This window comes from Diorhabda carinulata, chromosome 1, assembly GCF_026250575.1.
Source record: "Diorhabda carinulata isolate Delta chromosome 1, icDioCari1.1, whole genome shotgun sequence".
NCBI classification, from domain to species: Eukaryota; Metazoa; Arthropoda; class Insecta; order Coleoptera; family Chrysomelidae; genus Diorhabda; species Diorhabda carinulata.
This window is the reverse complement of record NC_079460.1, coordinates 22,846,020-22,866,550: the sequence shown is the minus strand read 5'-3', so window position 1 is coordinate 22,866,550 and position 20,531 is coordinate 22,846,020. Positions and strand designations below refer to the sequence as shown.

Sequence of the window (20,531 nt, the reverse complement as noted above, 5' to 3'; positions counted from 1 at the left end):
CGAAATGAACAATCCGAACTTGTCTAATAGAAACGTCAAGTCAATAATCTGTCAGTATATACCTAGAAGTGAAGTGATGGGAAAACTGAGTCAAACAATAGAGAATAATAACATTTTCTCAAATCATTGAAGAATATGAATCATTATTATACAAAGCAGTGACGGCCGTAATATAACTACGACTATATTGAAGATGGTTGTGAAATGGTTGTTTAATTTAAAGAGGAAATAATAAAATTTTTATAGTTGCGAAAGGCAGGCTTCTCAAAATCCATGACATGGGCATTTGTTCAAGAAGGTATTTTTTTCTATCAATATGCTTTTTGCAAATGGTAAGTTTTACAATATTTTTAAGGCTTCTTTTGGTTAATTTGGAATTCTTTTTACAGATAATAGTAGTAGAAAGACAGGTGTTTGACTTCCTTGGTTTTCTATGGATTCCAATATTAGTCAACTTCTTTGAAATTGTATTTATCATATTTGGCTTTTTTGGTGCCTATCAATATCGCCCTAAATATATTATAGCTGTGAGTAAAGTAAACTAAATACAAGATTTCTAAGTATATTTCTATAGGAATAATTAAATTGATAGATTAATGTCTTTACATTTTTAGTATTTACTATGGCATATTTTTTGGATTGGTTGGAATATTTTTATGATATGTTTATATCTAAATGTAGCAGGATTAGATCATGAGGTACCTATTATTATACATTTACCTATAAATTCTCCAGTTAATTAATTAGTTACAAATAACAACATGGTATAAAATATATTTTCAGAAAAACAAAGTGCTCAAATTAGATTTAAATAGTGACAGTTGGTGGAAAAAGGAAGGACCTGGCTGTAGAATTAAGGATGTGGATGCAGTACCTGTAGAATATGAAGGATGTTTAATCAACTATGTACATGTTGAAATTGCGCAAGCAGGGATTCAATGTATTCTGGCTGTAAGTATATTTATGTTATATCAGCAAGTATAAATCTGAATTTTAAGCAGAAATATTATTAAAAACTTGAAGATTTTGAAAATTATGTAAGGTAAGAGCACCAATGATTAACATGTTTAGATTTGTTTTTCTGAATTAATGAGAAACAAACTTCTAAAAGCCTACTGTTGCAAATATTACGCTAATATAGTATTTATTATTAATTTGAATTGAAAAAGAAAATTATAGGTATGCAGAAGTGAAAAAAACAATTGTTGACACTATGCAAATCTAAAGTCTTCAATAATTGACATATTTTTTACCCAATAATTGAAATTTTTTTTTAAAAATTATACTTATATATTCTAGTACTTAAAAATCGTAACATATTTAATTCACATTTTACTATATATTGCTCATTTTTGAAATGGGATCTGAGGTACCAATAAATGACATAAAAATTTCAAATATTTGACTGGTCCTGATTTATGGTTGTAATGAAAGTCAAATACCTATCACATGAAACAAAGTAGGAATTATTGCAATTTTTTGGTACTAAGCACAAAAAATGCAATAAAAATTTGAAGATTTTTCAACCAAGATCTTAGAAAATTCATACTTCAATTGATCTCCAGCTGCACACATTTTCAGAAAAACTAACAATTTCATAATTTGGGACTTCCCTATTGTACTGACATCATTATCATTTAAAAAAATATTCTGCCGTTAGGGTCTGTACATTTTTTCATTCCAACAGCAACTCCCATTGACTTAATTTTATATATAAAATTTGAAAATATTGCAATAAGAATTATCTCTTGCTGCTCACAAAATTGACTGGCATGTAATGTTAGATGGGAAGTATGCCCATCTATAAACAGAATGACCTGTAATCAAATCTCATTTTTAACAATCCATGGATATTGATAATAAATTCAAAAAATGTGTTGCAGTTTATCCAGCTGATTTCCCCAATACCCCAGGATCTAGTACAATTCCTGCTAATTTCTTAGAAATTCTTTCTTACTTGAATATTATCAAGAGAGATCACCTGCATTTGCTGGAATTAATACAGTGAAATATTCCTTTTCCTCACTATTAACAGTTTTATCTCCACGTGCAGTTAATATTTTATTACCCTTTGGATTGAGATAAAAAGGGCAGTTTTTTCAGCATTATAAATTCGTAGATTTTAATAAGCTAACTTTTTAGTAGCCCACTAGTTACCAAAGCTCTGGTAATTGTAAGATTTTGTGGTGTCCTTTGGATTATTTCTGTGTAAAAAACTGTTGTACCATTTGTTCTCTGATCTATTGTATAGAAATGGATGTTCTCTTTTTAACACAACCATCAACTGTTGGACACTATCTAACAGATGCTCCCTTTCCTATCGGAAATACCACTTTGGCCATAGTTAGGATACCCCTTTCACGAAATGTCAGTGTTTTTCCTTTGACTCTATACATCAAAGTCACCCATTGCACCTCCATTCCCCTTTGTACATCAGCTATAGCTTATTTATAATATTTATAGCAAAGTTATGGTAAGGTAGGCAATACAAAATCCTTAAATGAAGGTCAGAATCCAATGGTTGACACTCCTGTCAATTATTGGAATTTTGAGAAATTTTTACCCAATAATTGACACATGCCTAAACTAACTTCAAAAAGCAAAAGTATCATTAATTATTATCAACTTTCAGTTATATGTAGCTTTTATTTATTCACTTAAAACCTAATTGCTTACCTCTATTTTTTAATCACCTTCTTAACAAAACTGACTACAATATTAATCTAACATGTGAGGTCAATCACCTGTCGGTCATGACAGTTTGGTGAAGAAAGGTAGGTTTGAAGTTAGAATATAGATGGAGTTAGGTTTTACTAGATTTGTGTGACTTATAAAACTCTTATTATTTAGATTATAATATCAAACTGTCCACCATTGAGGATCTGTCAACCATTGGTGCTTTTACCTTAGTATGTACCTTTTATTCAGTTGTGAGTTACATTAATAGAAAACTACGAACAACAAATAATCTTCAAAGCTCTATTTTCAGGTATTTAATAGCATCATCGGTATTTGTCTAAGTCGAATGTTTCTAGAGGAAGATGATACTTGTGAGTATAATATTTATTAATTACACCCTAAAGTATTACATTAACTAACACATTGCTACCTTTGGATTGATTAAAAAACTTTTAAATTCATGTTTTGAATGGAATACTTTGAATTATTAATGAGAAATCATGATATAATATGGATTGTCAGTTTTTGCAATTTGTACTTTCGTTTATTTTTTGATCAATCTTGGTATTAAAATAAAAGTATGCTTGCAGTCGATTTCATTGGTGGTTTTGATCCTCAAACAATTTGGTAAGTTGTGGTATATGGGAATGCACTTATTAGACTGTTAGATCAACACTTAGTTGTCTTTTTTAATTAAGTATAAGTACAGAGTTGGACTTTGCATTTATAGAATAAATTTACTATTGTCCTAACGCATGAAATGAAGTTTGAGCCTTAAAATTTATTTAAAATGAGCATGCACTTGATAAATATATCTGTTATGCGAGACTTGATAGTTTTCTTTTTGTTATTTTCTAAAAAGTTCTGTGGTTAGCATGACAGTCTACTGCTTTCTTTTCAATACCAGTAATTTTTTCTACAAAATATTAAATTACATTAATATGTGTAGTACTTCTAAATTTAAACAATCATACATCTTTTTGTAAACAAATTCCACTTTCTAAGTTTGTATAGGCGACTTTTTATTGAGGTATGAGTAGTAATTAACCAAAATGTGATTCATTTTCTATTACCACCTAACCTACTGCTAAGGGGGAGTCTCGTAGCCATTTGGTACTATCCTCAGTTTAAGAATGTGTTTTCCTATGTTCTTTCGAGGGTGCCGAGCACAAATCTGGTCGAGTAATTGGTTATAAACAATTTAATTGTTTATAAAACTATAACTCTAAAACAAAGAGAGGTATGAAAAAGCTTTTAAATAAAAAAGATTTGTTTTAAAAAGATCTACAAAAAATGTAAAGGTTTGAAATGGATTAAAACATTTTGTCAAATGTTTTTGATGCTATAGTATCAATAAAAGTTGTTTTCTTCTCTATGTCTAAAGATTTTTATTAACATCTTTTCATTTTATTGTAAATTGATGGCAGTAAAGGCTTAACATTGGTCTATAGACTTTGTTCATCACTTTTTGGTGCTATCTTATCTTTTTTCTCTCACTACATAAGGGTTGTAAGCAATATTTACTTATTCCATAGTGAATTGTTGCTAGTAAAGGTGTAAAATGGGCTGAAAATCTAAAATGGTTCTTAATGCTATAGTATCAATAGAGGTTATGTTTTCCTCTTTTTGTACAAAGATTTTCATCAACATTTTTTTGTTTTCTGATAAATTGTTGCTTGTAAAGGTTTAAAATGAACTGAAACATTTCGCCAAATGTTTTTGATGCTATAGTATCAATAAATTCATTTTTATCTCTCTAATTTAGGGTTGTAAGCAATATCCACTTGTTCCATAGTAAATTGCTGCTTGTAAAGGTTTAAAACGGCTCGAAAGACGTAGCGAAACGGTTTTTGGTGTTATAGTATCAATAGAGGTTATGTTTTCCTCTGTATCCAAAGATTTTCATCTACATCTTAACGTTTTCCGATAAATTGTTGCTTGCAAAGGTATAACGTTGGTCTAAAGACTTCGTTGATGTCTTTTTAATGCTCTAGTATCAATCTTGCACTGTCTAGAACAGTTTTAATCAATATCCACTTGTTTCTTAAACAATCGCTGCTTGTGAAGGTTTCAAATCTGTCAAAAGACATTGTGTTGCTGGCACATTTAATAATTTAAATATTTTCATTCAGTTTTTTAAAACATGAGTGAAAGTTTACTTGGAATCTATTCTAAAATTTCAAAAAAAAATGACTAATAATAATTATTGCAATTTTATCTGATAAGATAAGTTCACTAATCTGTTTATCGTTTTCCCTTATCAGAAATAGAATGTTTGGTAGAAAAGAATTAATATTGTGTATATGATGGTCATGATTTCCATTTAACTTGGAAATACCTGTTATTTACAGAACTAAATTTATGCCTATCAATATCCTTCGAGAGATAACATACAATCAATTTGACACATTTATATATTTAAAAAAATTGAATCGGACACATAGATAAATTATTTATAAAGGATGATGATTTTATTTTATATTGGGTTGGCGAACAAGTAATTTCGGTTTTGTAGTATGAAATAAAACACTTTTTTTAACAAAGAATAGTTTTTAATCAATTATATATTTTCCATTTTGCTCAATCACCTTTCGCCATCTTTCATGATTCCGCGTTCATAAAATTTTTGGTCCTTATCAGCAAAAAACTGAACCAGGTACGATTGAAGATCATCGTTATTCTGCAAACTTCGAAATAAATGGTAATCAGATGTTGCCAGATCAGGGTTATATGGGGGATGTAACATCACTTCCCAACCAACTTGAATAATGAATCATGAAATACTTTTCACCTTTCCGATTTGACAATTGTGGTTGATTTTTTTATGATTACCTCATCCAGTTTCATTAATTGTTGATAGTAAACATCAAAATTGATCGTTTGGTTACTTGGAAGCAGCTCAAAAAACACAACATTTTTTGTAATCCCTCCTAACTGAAAGCATGAGCTTTTTTTGTTTTTCAGCTTTCGATGTGGTTTGTGAAGGTTCATTTTGATCATTTTCGAACTATGTTACTGTACAGGACCCATTTTTCATTATCAATTTCTTTCAATTCGTGAGGTACCCAAATATCAAGCTTCTTAACTAGCCCAACACATGTTAAGTGTTCTTCAATTGATACATGTAGCCTCTTTGCATCCTCTCGAACAGTTATATGAAGATCCTCATCAATTATAACGATTTGGTCATCATCATCTTCAGTAGACCGACCAGAACGTTGCTCATTTTTTACTGGTGACTGAAATTCCCGGTTGTAGTGAAGCAAACGTCTCAGACATCGATGAGTGGATAGCACAAGATCCCGACACCCACGAGGAGCTTGCCGACGAGGACATAGCAGCTGCAGTGAACCGCTGAGAAGCGGGAACCTTGAGCAGTGACGACGAAGGAAGAGGCACCGGTGGCAATGAAGTTGTATCGCACTCCGACGACGCGACAAGCGCATTCGACCTTGATCTGCGCTACGCAGAGTAGAGCTCTAGGTCTGTACCTGCTTATCTGTTGTTTCTACAGCGATGATGCAACATCGCAGCATCAAACAGGTTTTCATCTTTGAAGCAATAGAAATTGACCGACATGACGAACCGTTCGCAAAATTAGGGGTGTGATACAGTGTTGTAAAACCTCAATAAACCGTATTTCTGTTCTAAAGCATGTTTTATTGAGGCTCCGATTATTTATTACCGATCGGTGGTTCGGATTAACGCGGTTCGGATCAGTGAGGTTCTAATGTATCCAAAATATAAAAAAAAGGCCATTTATCAGTAAAAAGCGAAAGTACTTAGTTGCCAACTTTATATTATTCATTGAATCGCGCTCCCATATTCCCTCTATTCTGCTAGAATACTTTTTTTTTGTTGATACTAACTTATTTGGTCCAACTCTGTTATACACTACGCTTTTATATTTATTTTCAGTTAAATATGAGAAGCCAAATGCACCTGACAGTATCTTGTTACATCCGACTTATGTGACCAGAGATAACATGTACAGTTCTAACAAATTTCTGCACCATTCTAATACTTATCTTTTCCCTAACCAAGATATACATCACAAAAGTAGACCAATGCGTGTGGACGCTATACGTGACACTAAAAGAAGAAGTAATTCCTTCAATAACATTGTTATAACCGGCAGAAAAGGTCATAAGAGACCTATATCTTTATGTTCGCACCCTTATGATTTATCATGATAGGACATTTATTTTTTTTTGTAGCTCTAGTCAAATATTATTTTAGACTGGTAAAATATGTGGCTTTTTGCTGATTTTCAATCTGCTTCTAGCATGAATTACTTTATTTATTGCATGTTTATGTAATTATTGTGAACTAATTAAATGTTTTAGAATCCATACTTTCTATTTATTGTTTTCTTTTCTTTCATTGAAGGTTATTTACACCTAACAAGTTTATTTGCCACATTTTATATTGGAAATTTATTATTTTTATTCTTAACTTCTATTTTTATCACTTAATTGAGTTGGAACCACTACAACATGAAATACACTGCCTGGTACTTCGAGCCTTCAATTTATAACCGGCTCGAAGGACCAGACTGTGTAATAGTGAGTATTAGTGAAATATTACTACTAAATTATCAATTTATATGACATAACCTCTAAACATTTATTTTTTCTTACGTAATTATCAAGTAATCTTGAAAGTAAATAAACAAAAACTTGTCGTTTTTTGGATCTAAAAAATCGAAATATCTTTTTTACAAGTGTTTGTTAATATTGGCCAGGACAAGCCCATTTTTACTAAATTTTGAAAATTCGATATATGTCAATATTGGCCAAAAAATGGCCTATTTTTTATAAATTTAATCATAGAAAACCGACTTTTCAACCAAATTACATTTTAAAAGGCAGTTTTTTGCTAAATTCGACTTAAAAATGCTGGTTTTTGAAAAATTCAGAGGATGAATGTTGAGAAATTAGGGTCACAAAGTCCATTTTTGAATAAATTAAGTTTAAAGAATTCAATTTTTGACAATATTGGCCAAGAAGGGCCCATTTTTAAAAAAATCCATCATAGAATAATGAGTTTTCGACCAAATTGCATTTTAAAAAGGCAGTTTTTATCAAATTCAACTTACAAATGTTAGTATTTGAAAAAAATAAAATTCCGAGACCGATTATTGAGAAATTAAGGTCAAAAAAATACATTTTTGACTAAATTAAATTCAGAGAATTCAATATTTGACAATATTGGCCTAAACAAACCCATTTTTGAATAAACTGGACCAAAAAAGCTCATCTTTGACTAAATTAACTCAAGAGAATACAATTTTTGAAAATACTGGTATCGAACATAGAAAAACAAATTTTTTCACCTTCCATTGAGAAAGAAAGATTTTAACTAAATTTAAAAATCTTATTCTTTGACCGTTTTTTCCACCGGCCCCCCTTCTCATGGCAACGTAGGGCGCCTATTGGGCCACCTCACCAACGTGAAGGTTCAACGGCTCCTTGGGAGTGAATCATCAAAGAAATATAAACAAAAACATTCTTAGATTAGATTAGGGTTAGAATAAGTCCAATCTAACTTCCCATATAAATGTTATATACAATTATTAAAGAAAAAAAATTTCAATTTCAACACGTAATAAATAAAAAAAATTGATATTTTTTCCTAAATTGTACGTTGTTAAAAGATTTTTAAAAAATCATTAAAATCGAATGATTTTTCAATTTTTTAGAGCCAAAAAACGAGGGGACCGCGATAGTATGAAATCATTATAACCTTTAATCAGATATAATAATTTCTTTTTTTCAATTTTTAATATATTAAAATTTTATCCGACAAGATAAATTCAAACTTCATCGATTGTTGGTGTAATTTCTTTTATAATTAATTTTTTTACCATACCCAATTACCTAAAATTCTAAATAATTCACCTTTCTAACAGCGTCATGTAAATCATCCCGAAAGAATAAGAACACAAAAACACGACTTTCGCTTTACTCGATTGAATTCAGTCCTCACGTTGACAACCGGCCAATTGACAGTGACACTGAATTTGACCAAGTGCCAACACCAGTTTCTCCCAAACCAATGACTCCAAGGAGAGTAAAACGGCGCAGTATAATGACAAGAGGATCATCGGGGAGGCACAGTACCAGCAGCCATAGATCACACGCTAGATCTTCTACTAGATCAAGAAAGATGGCGCAGAATCCAGTGACAAAGCTTCTAGAGCAGCAGCAACAGAAGAAACCATATGACAGTCCATCTAGTCTCTCCCCTATTGAATCACCCCTTCCCAATTACTATAATATGTCTTCCAATAATAATTTGATGGTGCAGCAAAATTGGTCAGTGAATGCTGGTCATTCAAATCCAAACTACCAGCAATCTTCCCAGCAAAGCTTGAACGAAACAGAAGAATTGGACGAGTTGTATAATAACCGACCTGCATCTGTCCGGTCAAGTTATTCTAATTTCCATGGAACCAGAGCTTTAAACTATTCTCCCCCAAAGCAGTACCACAGTCATGCTACTCCTCAAGTGCCACAAAAAAGAGGACATTCTAGTAGAAATAGTATGAGGTCTATGGCTTTCTTGAACAGTGGACCTCCAGCTTATACTTCACACGGACAAATTCCTATAGATTCTGAAACTCCAATATAAATAGGTAATTTATTATTTAATTTTTATGTGAAATACCTCTTGATACAGATACAGACAATGTAAATTTCGCATCGAAACAACACAATTTCATATACAGGGTAACTACAACATTGTCGTTATTAGATACAAGCAGAAAATGGGACATTTGTCAGATTTATTGCCATATAATTAATTTAATATGATCTCTAATCGTGCAAATAATGAAATTTATACGAGAGCCGTTGTTTTTTCAACCTCCGATCGCTCCGTGCAGACGCTACGTGGACTGAAAAAAGCGCTGTAAGCTCTCGCACTACACACTCCGCCATTGTTGACTTTCGGGCGTCAGTCGGCGTTGTGCTACAGCTACGTAAACATGTCCGCCATTATTGATGCTCCCGCCAAGTGTGTACAGGCTGAAGGCAATAGTGCTGTAGAAATCCATCGGAGAATGTTTCGGGTGTATGGGGAAAACTTCATGATTGATGGTGTTGAAAGTTTAAAGATGGCCGTAATGATGTGCATCATGATGGGAGCCAAGGACGCAAATCTGTCGTTTCAAAGAGTTGACAGAATTGTTAAAGAAAACCATAGATTCACCGTTACTGCTTTGTCTACGGAATTTCCAGAAATTTCAAGGTCTGTTCATTGGCGGCAAACTTTTTTTGAAGAAGGTATTAAAAAGCTTGTCCACAGATATGACAAAATCTCTTCGGTGATCATGTCGAAAAGTAACCATAAGTTTACCAATCTTTTGGTGATGAAATTATTGTTTTATATCAACTTGCCTTTTATTTATAGCCTATCGGGGGTTGAAAAAAAATGGCCCTCGTATATCTGGCATATACAGTAGGTTCCCGCTTAACGCGGGGAATACGTTCCATAAAAGTAGAACGTAATGTGAAACGAGGCTAACACGTAAATAATAGGGTTAGGGAAAGGATGGAAAATTGGTTAGGTATTAAAATTAATAACGTTTTTTTTTTAATAAAAATAAAACCAAACATTCATTTCTCACGAAAATAAAAACAATATAAACGAATATATTTATGAAAACAAATAATTCAGTCAGATCATTCGCTGTATTTTGTTTTTCCAATTTTTGCCCTGTTGTCAAGAAGGCATCTGATGTAGTTTGCATTGTGAGCATGACGGAGAGTTATAGATGCTCTATCCACTTATCAACAAAAGTTGTTGTGAATCTATAACACATTTGGACGAGATGAGTGCCGCATTTCCATCGACTGTTTGGCAATATTTCACAGAAAAAAATTTATGCACCTTTTCATAACCATAGATGAAACGTGGTCCATCACTTCACTCCCGGAACAAAAGAACAATCGAAACAATGGACTGAAAAAGGAGAAGCGGCTCCAAAGATGGCTAAAACCTTTAATCTTTTCAGGAAAAGTCCTGGCGTTGGTTTTTCGGGATGCGTGTAGTACAGTGTTGTTTCATCAAAACAATGCACCAGCTCAGAAATCCGTTATTGCAATCGTCAAAATTAATGAATTAAAGTTTGAATCGCTATCTCATGCAATTGGTTTTGAGCTCCTGTCAAAATTTGGATAATTTTCAACAACTTGGTCCATATTTTTAATTATAGTGGTGAAACTCCTTTTTACAAACACTATCGAAAGTTCTTTTTGCTCTTCTTCAAAATCACTACTATCAATATTTTTGTTTTCTTCTTGCTCAGTTAATTCCTTGAGCTCATCACTAGAAATACTAGCTGATGTTTCTTGAACTATTTCTTCGACGTCTTCTACATTTACCTTATCTAAACTAGTTTGTTTAGCTAATTCCACTATTCCATCCGTATCGATAGACTATGCAATGTCTTTGTTCTTACTTAAATCTGGTCAAATGTTCTGACATACTTCTTTCAAAGATCTTTCTGTTATCTCATTCAAAAACAGGTTTATGTTTTCTACAGCACTCATGATATTGGAGTTTTTCCAAAATTCTCTTATTGATTACTTCTCTAAACATCTGCTTGAATGTTTGCCGCAAGTAATAAGCCTTGAAATTAGATATCACGCCTTGGTCCATTGGTTAGATTAGGCGGCAAGAAAACCACTTCGGCTGGAATGCATGTTGTTAAGTCCGGTTCAGACGCAGCCCGTGATTTAGTAAAGTAATTCAGTCGAGTGTGTTTATTCCCCACACAAGTCAAGTTAATTAGTAGTGTTTGCTCAATCAAGTCCGAGTCAAACAATCGTTTAGACGGGCCAGTGTTTGGTTGAAATCGATTAGCAGCAAGTCGAGTATCAGTAGTGGGTTACAAGTTACGGCAAGTTACAAACCAAAATCTTCTTCGATAAATATTAAAACTTCTTACTAACGTAACTAGCAGTATATATTTTAAAGATTTACAAAAGCCTAAACGTATATGTTTGAGAAAATGGATTAGTAGAAGAAATGAGCTTGGAGCCTCCAGTTGTCTATTAAAGAACTGGCTCTGGAAGATTCAAGGGAATATTTTCATGTCCTGAGGATGTCCGAGGAATCATTTAATATTTTATTGGACACAATCAAATTATCTATTTAAAAGAATGTGAGATGCTTTTCCAGCCTCCACAAAGTTGCAGGCAATATTATACGAGGTCTGGCTATTAAATAACGAGACTGGTTACGAAAAAAGGTTTTATCATAAAAATTATTCTACATTCGAATGCTCCCCTTCAATATACTCCCCTCCCCTTGCCACACAACTTTCCATACGTTTTTCCCATTGATCGAAGTCTTGGTCTCTTGGTGAGAACCTTCAGGAGCTCTGTCGTTTTTTGCTTTACCGCTTTCATCGACTCAAATCGAGTCCATTTCAAAACAGATCTTTTTCTAACCTTTCAAGAAAATCTGAGCAGATTTGTTGGTCAGAAGTCAGATTTTTTGGCACAGACTTTTGTCATGTGTAATTCCTCGTGTAAAATTTTTCTAGCCGTTACCAATCCAAAGCGACTAAATTCTCAAAAGCCAAGTTTCCCATTGACATACTTCCCGCGCCCCTCCGATTAACTTTGTTTACACATTAATTAATAACAAGGTGAACTGTGAATTTGAGATATTTAAAAATCTAAATATGTTTAATAAGCATTATTGGAAATATTCTTGAGGTATAAATAGCTCTAGATGTCTTGAGGTTTGAGGGTGAATAGCTAGAATGAAATAATTATCATAATTTATTTCTCATTAGCTCTTCGAGATAATCGAATCGATTTTTCTGCATTGTGATATAATTTTAAAAATTAGGGAAATGGGGAACAATTACTTCACTGATTTTGAGCTGGAAAGTTGATTAAGATCTCCATATTGAATTGGATATTTCGTCTGCAGGTATTGTAAATCTGCAGATGAACATTGATCTTGATCTATTTCTCGCCATGTCTTCTGATCTTAGACCATACAATTACTCGGACTGCTTCTTAAGAAGAGGAAAATGGCAAAATATCGAAAAGGACTAACGTTAAAACGATTTTGGCACCTTTTAATGACTCTAAAAGAATTAAAATCGGTTTACAAAAATTAAAAACAATAATAATTGCTTTAGAAGAATCAGAATCAAGGAATCGATTATTAATTCCAAAAAAAGCATCAGAAAGTGATTCTCGAATGAAAACGATTTTTGAATCGAAAGTCCACACTGAAGTCCTAATAGTTTTTTTGCTGACGAGAATAGGAGTAGCAGTATGTAAATGTATGGTGTAAATTCGTCATCTATTAAGAATTAAATGACACATACAGAATGTGAAGTAATTGGGTTTTTTCTTATATATCGTAACACATATAGGGAAATTGTTTTCCGACTACCTACAAGAAATAGGCTCCAAGTAGGTAGCAGGATTCCATTTGGCAATAGTGCAGAATGCACTAGTTCATAAGAAGAAATATTTCCTGTAGGTCGTTGGGGAATTATAGTGTATAAGACGTCTAGAATAAGTATACAGTAGGACCTCCATATAACGAAATTGGTAAAAGTTTTCAAAGGTTTCAAAGTAAAAGTTTGTTACATAGAAACTTCGTTATAAAGTAATTATATTGTAAGTTTCAAAAAACATACAAAAATAGTATTTAACTTATGTTTTATGAAATGTAACACAGGATATTATATAAAAAAACTCAATTAGAGCAAAAAATAAACTTATGTATTTATTTGCATGAAATATACATATGTATACATAATAAAATACAACAAAAATCAGTACATTTTATGAAGCAATAGGAAAATGTATACAGATCAATTTGTAATTTATTTGTTTTGAGCTGGGAAATATTTTCTAATATCTTGTTTGTAACTTCTCATAGAAATATTCACATTTGGAAAACATTATAAGGCACTTTTCAATACACTGGAAACCATGTCTGATGGTCTCAAAAGAAGACTGCATTTCGGACTTTGAGGGTTTCGGTCTTTTTGATTCCTCAGTATCATCCGTTTCGTCATCCTCTTGGTGTTCGAGATCTTTTATAGTTCTATAGATCTAATATAGTTTATTATAGCATCATCAGTAGAATAATCAGTCACCATCAAATCCTTGTCTACGGCTAAATAATCCGTCAAGCTAATGTTGTCATTTATTGCACCAGTTGATTGAAGCTCGTTCCAGCGGACATTGATGTATCGTAAATCATCTACTGGTTTCTCTGTCGTGTTTTCGGCAAATCCAGCTTTGATAAAACAATTTTTTATTGTAATTTCCGTAACATCATTTTGCCAAACCTTGGTTAAATCTCTTATGCAAACACGCGGGTCAATAACCTTATCAAGGGATTGTTTATTTTCTAATGCGTTAATCATTCTTCTCAGAATTTTTTTCCGATAATTTGCCTTAAGGTTTGTAATTACACCTTGATCCATCGGTTGTAATTTTGATGTCGTATTGGGCGGAAAAAATTCAAGCTTAACATTTGTTAGTTTCACGTGATGAGGATGAGGATGAGTAGGGCAATTGTCTATGAAGAGAATAACTTTTCTATGCTGTCTTATCATTTTCTTGTCAAAGTTCTTTTTCCACTTCTCGAATATTTCGCTTGTCATCCATGATTTCTTGTTGTAATCATAGTGCGCTTCTATAATGATTTTATTCCTTTGAAGCACCTTGGTTGTTTGCTTTTCCCTATTACTAAAATTCTTAATTTTTCTGTCATGTTAGCACAAACTACAACAGTTACTCGTTCCTTGCTATTTTTGCCACCAAAACACTTATCGTCTTTAAAATTTAAAGTCTTATTTGGAAGGCATTTATGAAAAAAACCACATTCGTCCATATTAAACACGTCATCAGGTTGATAATCTTGTAAAATTAACTGAAATTTCGGTTTCCATTGATTACAAGCAGTTTCTGTTATACTGGCACTTTCCCCTGACACTACCTTCTCTGTTATTCCATGACGTTTTTTAAAATTGACCAACCACCCTGAACTTACTTGAAAGCCTTCAATACCGAACATTTCGGCATATGCAATAGCTTTCTCTTTTATAAGTAGTCCTGATTCCGCACTGTTATTACCCACTTTAGAACTGCTTCATTTACTGAATTAAACTTACACTTTTTAAATTTTTTTCTTTCTTCTCCAGCTTCCTGACACTTCAAAACTGCATCCCTATTTTTTGTTATTGCTGAGAGAGTGCTTGGAGGAATTTCATACTTCTGTACAATAAGTTTTTTCTGTATGCCGTGCTCGACATCCTTTAAAATATTAATTTTATCTGCTACACTTGAAGCTTTCCGCTTAGACATCGCCAATGCTCTGTTCTCAATAACAACTCAATTTATACTGAGAGATCAGAGCCGCCGACGAGCCCGTCGGTACTGCCAAGGCGGGGTGAGGGGGAGTCCGGAGCCGCCCGCTGTCTGTGACTCACACTACCTTGCCGATAGCTAGCGAGTTCTTCTAATGTGCCTCCCCTTGTCACCATTTCTGTAATTTTAATAATAAAAATTACTTTTTGGATTTTTTTCCGGAGCATTTTAATTCATTATATGGAAGATTTTCTCGTTATTAGGAAACATTTTTGTATAAAGGAAATTCATTTGTCTTTAAAAAAAATTCGTTATATATAGAAGTTCGTTACATAGAGGCTCTACTATATTTCATACTTTAAAAACATTAGTATGAAATATTCTGTTGTTCTAACTAGTTGCGCAATATACTATCGTCTTCTTAACAAGTATTTTAATCAAATGAAACAACTGATAATATGATCAAGTATTAATTTAAGAGTATTTTATGATAATTTTACAAATTTGACTCTAACCAAAAGACTGTTGGCTGCTCAAATCGATACTCGAGTAACCAGTAGAATATAGGCACAAAATTCACCATACACTGAAACTCAAAATAAGTAGCAATATGACTAACATCATAACCCATTTTTTCAAAAACTCTTAAAGGCCGCTTGACATGATGCAATGCAACGTGCAGTGCAATGCAAGACGCGATGTTTCTTTATCAAAAGCATGCGCACATGGATGAAGTTCAACACTCTAATTACTTCTTTCTTGTTAATTTAACTTAACTTTGTTATTTTTAAATTAGTTTAAACTGGTCACAAAATATTAAATAAAATTTAACGTTAGGAATTTGATTAATTTACTTATGGAAGTTTTGTTAGGGGCAGCCATCATGCAGTGGTAAGAGACTTGTCAAACGACGTCCAATATTAATCTATGAAATATTTTGCATGCAATTTCTTGCACCATGTCAAACTGCCTTAAAGTAACTGAAACAAATTGATATTTTTATATACTCTCATATTTTCCCATCAGTGAATTTTTATCAAATTGTCTTTATACCCCATTTTAATTAAATAACATGGTCCTTACTTCCTAAAGCAGTTGTGGAAGCCAGTTTTTGAAATAGCATCAAGTGAATTCATCGTATTATACTATTCGAATTTATTTGGCAAAATCCAAAATCGTCAATTCTATTCATTATTTATTATCATAAACACCATCCATCCCATGTGGATTATGGCTATCTCTTATCGCTTTGATCATTTCAGTTTGTTTTATTCTCATTATATGCTAACCCAGTTGAGTCTTTGTGCTTCTATGTATCTCATTATATTTTCTTTCTCCAGCTCTTTCTCTATTTCTTCGTTTTTCTTTGCTCTCCTTTCTCCCTCCTGTGTTATGTTTGGACCTGTTTTTTTATAGGTTTCTGTTTCTTTCATAGGCTTGATAGCCTTTTTGTTTCCTTTCCTTTATCCTATCTGCATTTATTTCCAGTCCGTAATTGCTTGCTTCTTCTTCTGATTTGTTGATCGCCTTTATTAATTCCTTCTGTCCGTTTGCTATAATAGACATTGGGTCTCCCTGTTTGACGCCTTTATTTGTGTCCGTCCGTTGTGCCTTGGAATCTCACTCCAATCATTTACTATAATCAGATTAAAAATCTATGTATAAGTATGAAGTTTCTTCCCCTTTGTCAGAAAAGAACTCAACAACACGTCTTAGTATTGACTCGACTAGTTTAGGGTACATTTTCATGATTCCACCATCGTAAATCCGCACTAGTTATCATTTTGTAATATAATGCAACTTAGCTAAAAGTTCTTTGAGTATATGCCTCAAATTCTTAACAGAATTCAGTGAATTACTAGGATAATCAAGCATTTATTTTCCTGGATAAAATTCTGGACCAATGTCGAACTATAACGAAAGAGGCAAGACATGTTGAAATATTCTTTCTGTGTCCGTGTATAGTCTTCAATAGGAACTGAACTTCAAGTGCTTCTTATTGTAAAAACATTTATTTAGAAAGGTGTTGCGGATGATGTCGACCTGGAAGCTCACCTTCACTTTGTCCATAACACTTGATGATATCCAAGTACAAATAAATGTCGTGAACATCATGTTCTGATTAGAATTAGGTTTTTTTGCCTTCCGGTAAACTTTTAAAAGCTTTTTCCATACGGTTGAGGTATTCACTTAAACACCATAATCCAGGAAAATCTGTGCTTGTATTTCTTGGTTTTACTTTGCTATTTCTTATTAAAATTTTAACAGTTCTTTTTGGAGTCCAAATCAGAGGCTCTGCATGTGTAGTATCTCAATATAACTGACTTCCGCTTGATCTGTAACTGCTTAGTACCAGTATTTCCGCTATCCAGTCTGATAAGTGTCCTCTTATTTCTGGAACACAGTTTGACTCGTTTTAACTTGTCTTGTCATTTGTCATATTCTAATGGAATTATTTAACTTTTGCAACCAATATAAAGAGCAGCAAATATAGGTTATAGAACAATATTCATTAAATTGGTTAAGGAAACTTTTAGTATTTATTGTTGAAAAATGGTTGAATGTGGGACCATGTTCAAATTAATGGACCTCAGTTGTATATGTTGAATGGATAATCAAAAGTATAAGTGCAATTTTTTTGTGTGTTTTTGTAAAATATGTTAGACACATTACAAAAATAATATCTACCCCTTGCCATCATTCCATGTACAAATTATTCCTATTGTCTGTACTCTATGTTTTGACTTTTTGTGATCCAGACAGCAATTTTTATAATCTTGAAGTAACAAAATTTAACAGAATATATCATAGATTATCAAACATACTTTTTCACTACTATCACTACACGAATACTGGTCCTTCCAGCCGGATATTAATCTATAGAAGGTTCGAAGGAACAGAAAATAGAGGAAGAAAAAGTCTGCAAACTTCAGCATTGTCAATTTTTAGTCGATAATGACTTTAATAATTGGATTGAAATTATGGGAATCGATAATTAGATTCAAACTAAGATGGCAACACTTAAAATAATACCAACTGTTCCTTCGAGCCGGATGTAAACCTATGGAAAGCCCTTAGAATCAGACTGTAATTGAGAGTGTTGGTTTAGCCATAATTATAAATATTGTAATCAGTACACAAAATACAAACACAAGAAAAATAAAAGTACTAAAAATTAAAACACACTCTGCAACTTGAGATTTCTTTCATATTAAATTAGGATTTCCACAAATTCTAACCCTATACTCTAGAAGTGGATTATATAGAAGTTTTCCAAAACATCATCTGAAAAGTTGCCATAATCATTATGTTACATTTACACACACAGTAAAATTTCAGTTTTTTTTATTACATATTTTGTATCGGCTCTAATATTATGAAAAGTTGCTGCTTGGATTTAGCTGCACAGATGCGTAGCTTGAACTGATATACGAGGATGGTTTCAGAAGTACCTGGCTTAACCAAGAGATGACGGTAGTTGCACTGTATTAGAAAGAAGCCACCTTGTTTAGTATTTACTTGGCAGCCATCAATAGTGAAAGTTTTCAGTGAATACTTTTAATTGAAATACCTTAGCCCAACCAATATAAAAGCTGAACTAGATTCTACTCTGGATGAGAATGATCCTTTCGTTATCAACAGTAAAATGTTGCTGCGAAGACCAGCATATCAATGGTCGACCAAATGAGGTGACGGCTACAGAAGAAAATCCACAAAGCGTTACTGGATGATAATCGAATGGAAGTGTGTGAGCTAGCAGACATAGTAGGCATTTCAAAAAGTGCGATACATCCTATATTAACTAAAAAACCATGGATAAAATGTGGTTCTTTCACTTCACATCTGAAACAAAAGATCAATCAAAACAATGGACAACCGGCTCTAAAGAAGGCAAAGACCGCTTCATCTACAGACCAGGTCATGGCGTCGCCTTTTTGAGATGCATGTGGAATAATTTTCATCGACTATCTTGAAAAAGGAAAAATTATCAACGGCGAGTATTATGCGAACTCATTGGAACGTTTGAGCGAAGAAATCAAGCAAAAACGGCCGCATTTGGCTTAGAAGAAAATGTTGTACCATCAACCCAAGTACCAGCTCACACATCTATTATTGCAATAGCAAAATAAAGTTTGAGCCCACCTCGGATTGTTTTCCTACAATGGAGAGAGGATATCGGCAGTTGATGGCTATTTTGAGGAGCTTGACGATTTTTATTATAAAAAGGGTATCGATATTATTGAACATCTATTTTTTGTTTTTGTGTCTTCTTTTTCGGGCCAGGTACTTCTAAGACCAACCTCGTAGACGTCGGTGATCGGGCCCATTTTTCATTCCAAAGCTTGTAGTCTTGAAGGTAGTTACAAATGTCACTCAATCGTATTATGTTGTCCCAAGTAATTAACCAATTCAATTAGTTCAAGGGGCATCAAGAAGGCCCACGTCTAGCTACGCTACTGTTGCTAAACGTTTCTTATTCTACATATCAAAGTGTAAGTGCCACTCAAGCTCTTTAGAAAGATAACACCAGTGTTTGTCGAGAACATTTTGGATATATAATTGAAAACCTAGTCTTTAAAAAATATTTTGCTGGGGATATTTTTCTAAGTTGAAGGCACAAGTAGCTTTAGTGAATACTTTCTACCAAAGTAATACGAAACTCGTATTTATATTGTGTAATATTTTATACTATTTAATAAAACATTTTTTCTAATAGTTTGTTTATTTAATTTCACCATGGGATAATAAATTTTATAGTGATTCATCCCTAATTTGGATTGTTGGAACTAGGTGTCCTACAACTGCGATATAAACATATAAACTTTTCTTATGACCCTTGTATATAAAAAAGCAAGGATATTACTTACAGAGAATTGACTTAACAAACAACACTGTGTATATATCGTACAGCCTTAGACCTGGACTAGAAAATGACTAACGTCTTGCATTATTCCATATTCTGTTAGCTGCTTTCAATGACTCCAAATGTTATTATGGTTAGAAGAATTGTTTTGAAAGCATCAGAAACTATTTTTTTTTTCTTTTCAAGTAATCGATTGTCAATTCCCAAAAAATATCGTAATGTTTCCAATAATTGGAATGGATTTTTGGAAAATTGAATTCGCGTTTTCAATAAAGCAAATCGAAAATCCCCACTGGTGGACGTTGGTCCTAATAGATGTTTTGTTACTTTCCTTTATGATGGGAAAACCAGGATTGGCAGTCCAAGTGAACCAAATCGTAACAAATATTTCTTTGTTTCTTTTTCTAATCACCAGCATAAGTTTTCGCCCACCCTATAGCGGACACTATTAGTTTTGGTTTGTAAGACACCGTTTCAACCTTCGTTTGACAATATGAAAGAGAAATTTGTTGGAAGTGTTTAATTTCGAAATTTACTGAATGGATGAGTGGGGCATAAACTTTTGCAGTTCTGTAACCAGTCTAGAGGGGAACCGTAGCTGCTTTAGCTTCCCGAAAATTCAATCACAATTG

At 32.9% G+C, this 20,531-nt stretch overlaps 2 protein-coding genes across 2 annotated transcripts; one reads left to right on the top strand and one right to left on the bottom strand.

Moving 5' to 3' along the window:
• Positions 1–21: 21 nt before the first annotated feature.
• Positions 22–19,751, top strand: LOC130890965 (sodium/potassium-transporting ATPase subunit beta-1-interacting protein). The gene is made up of 6 exons (XM_057795432.1): positions 22–332; positions 390–527; positions 615–698; positions 784–951; positions 2,990–3,050; positions 8,591–19,751. Exons 1-6 carry the CDS (start codon positions 279–281, stop codon positions 9,310–9,312), a joined length of 1,227 nt encoding a protein of 408 aa, XP_057651415.1. The 5' UTR covers positions 22–278; the 3' UTR covers positions 9,313–19,751.
• On the bottom strand, positions 13,757–14,281 carry LOC130894835 (tigger transposable element-derived protein 4-like). Its single transcript, XM_057801845.1, has one exon. It carries the CDS (start codon positions 14,279–14,281, stop codon positions 13,757–13,759), a length of 525 nt encoding a protein of 174 aa, XP_057657828.1.
• Positions 19,752–20,531: the final 780 nt, after the last annotated feature.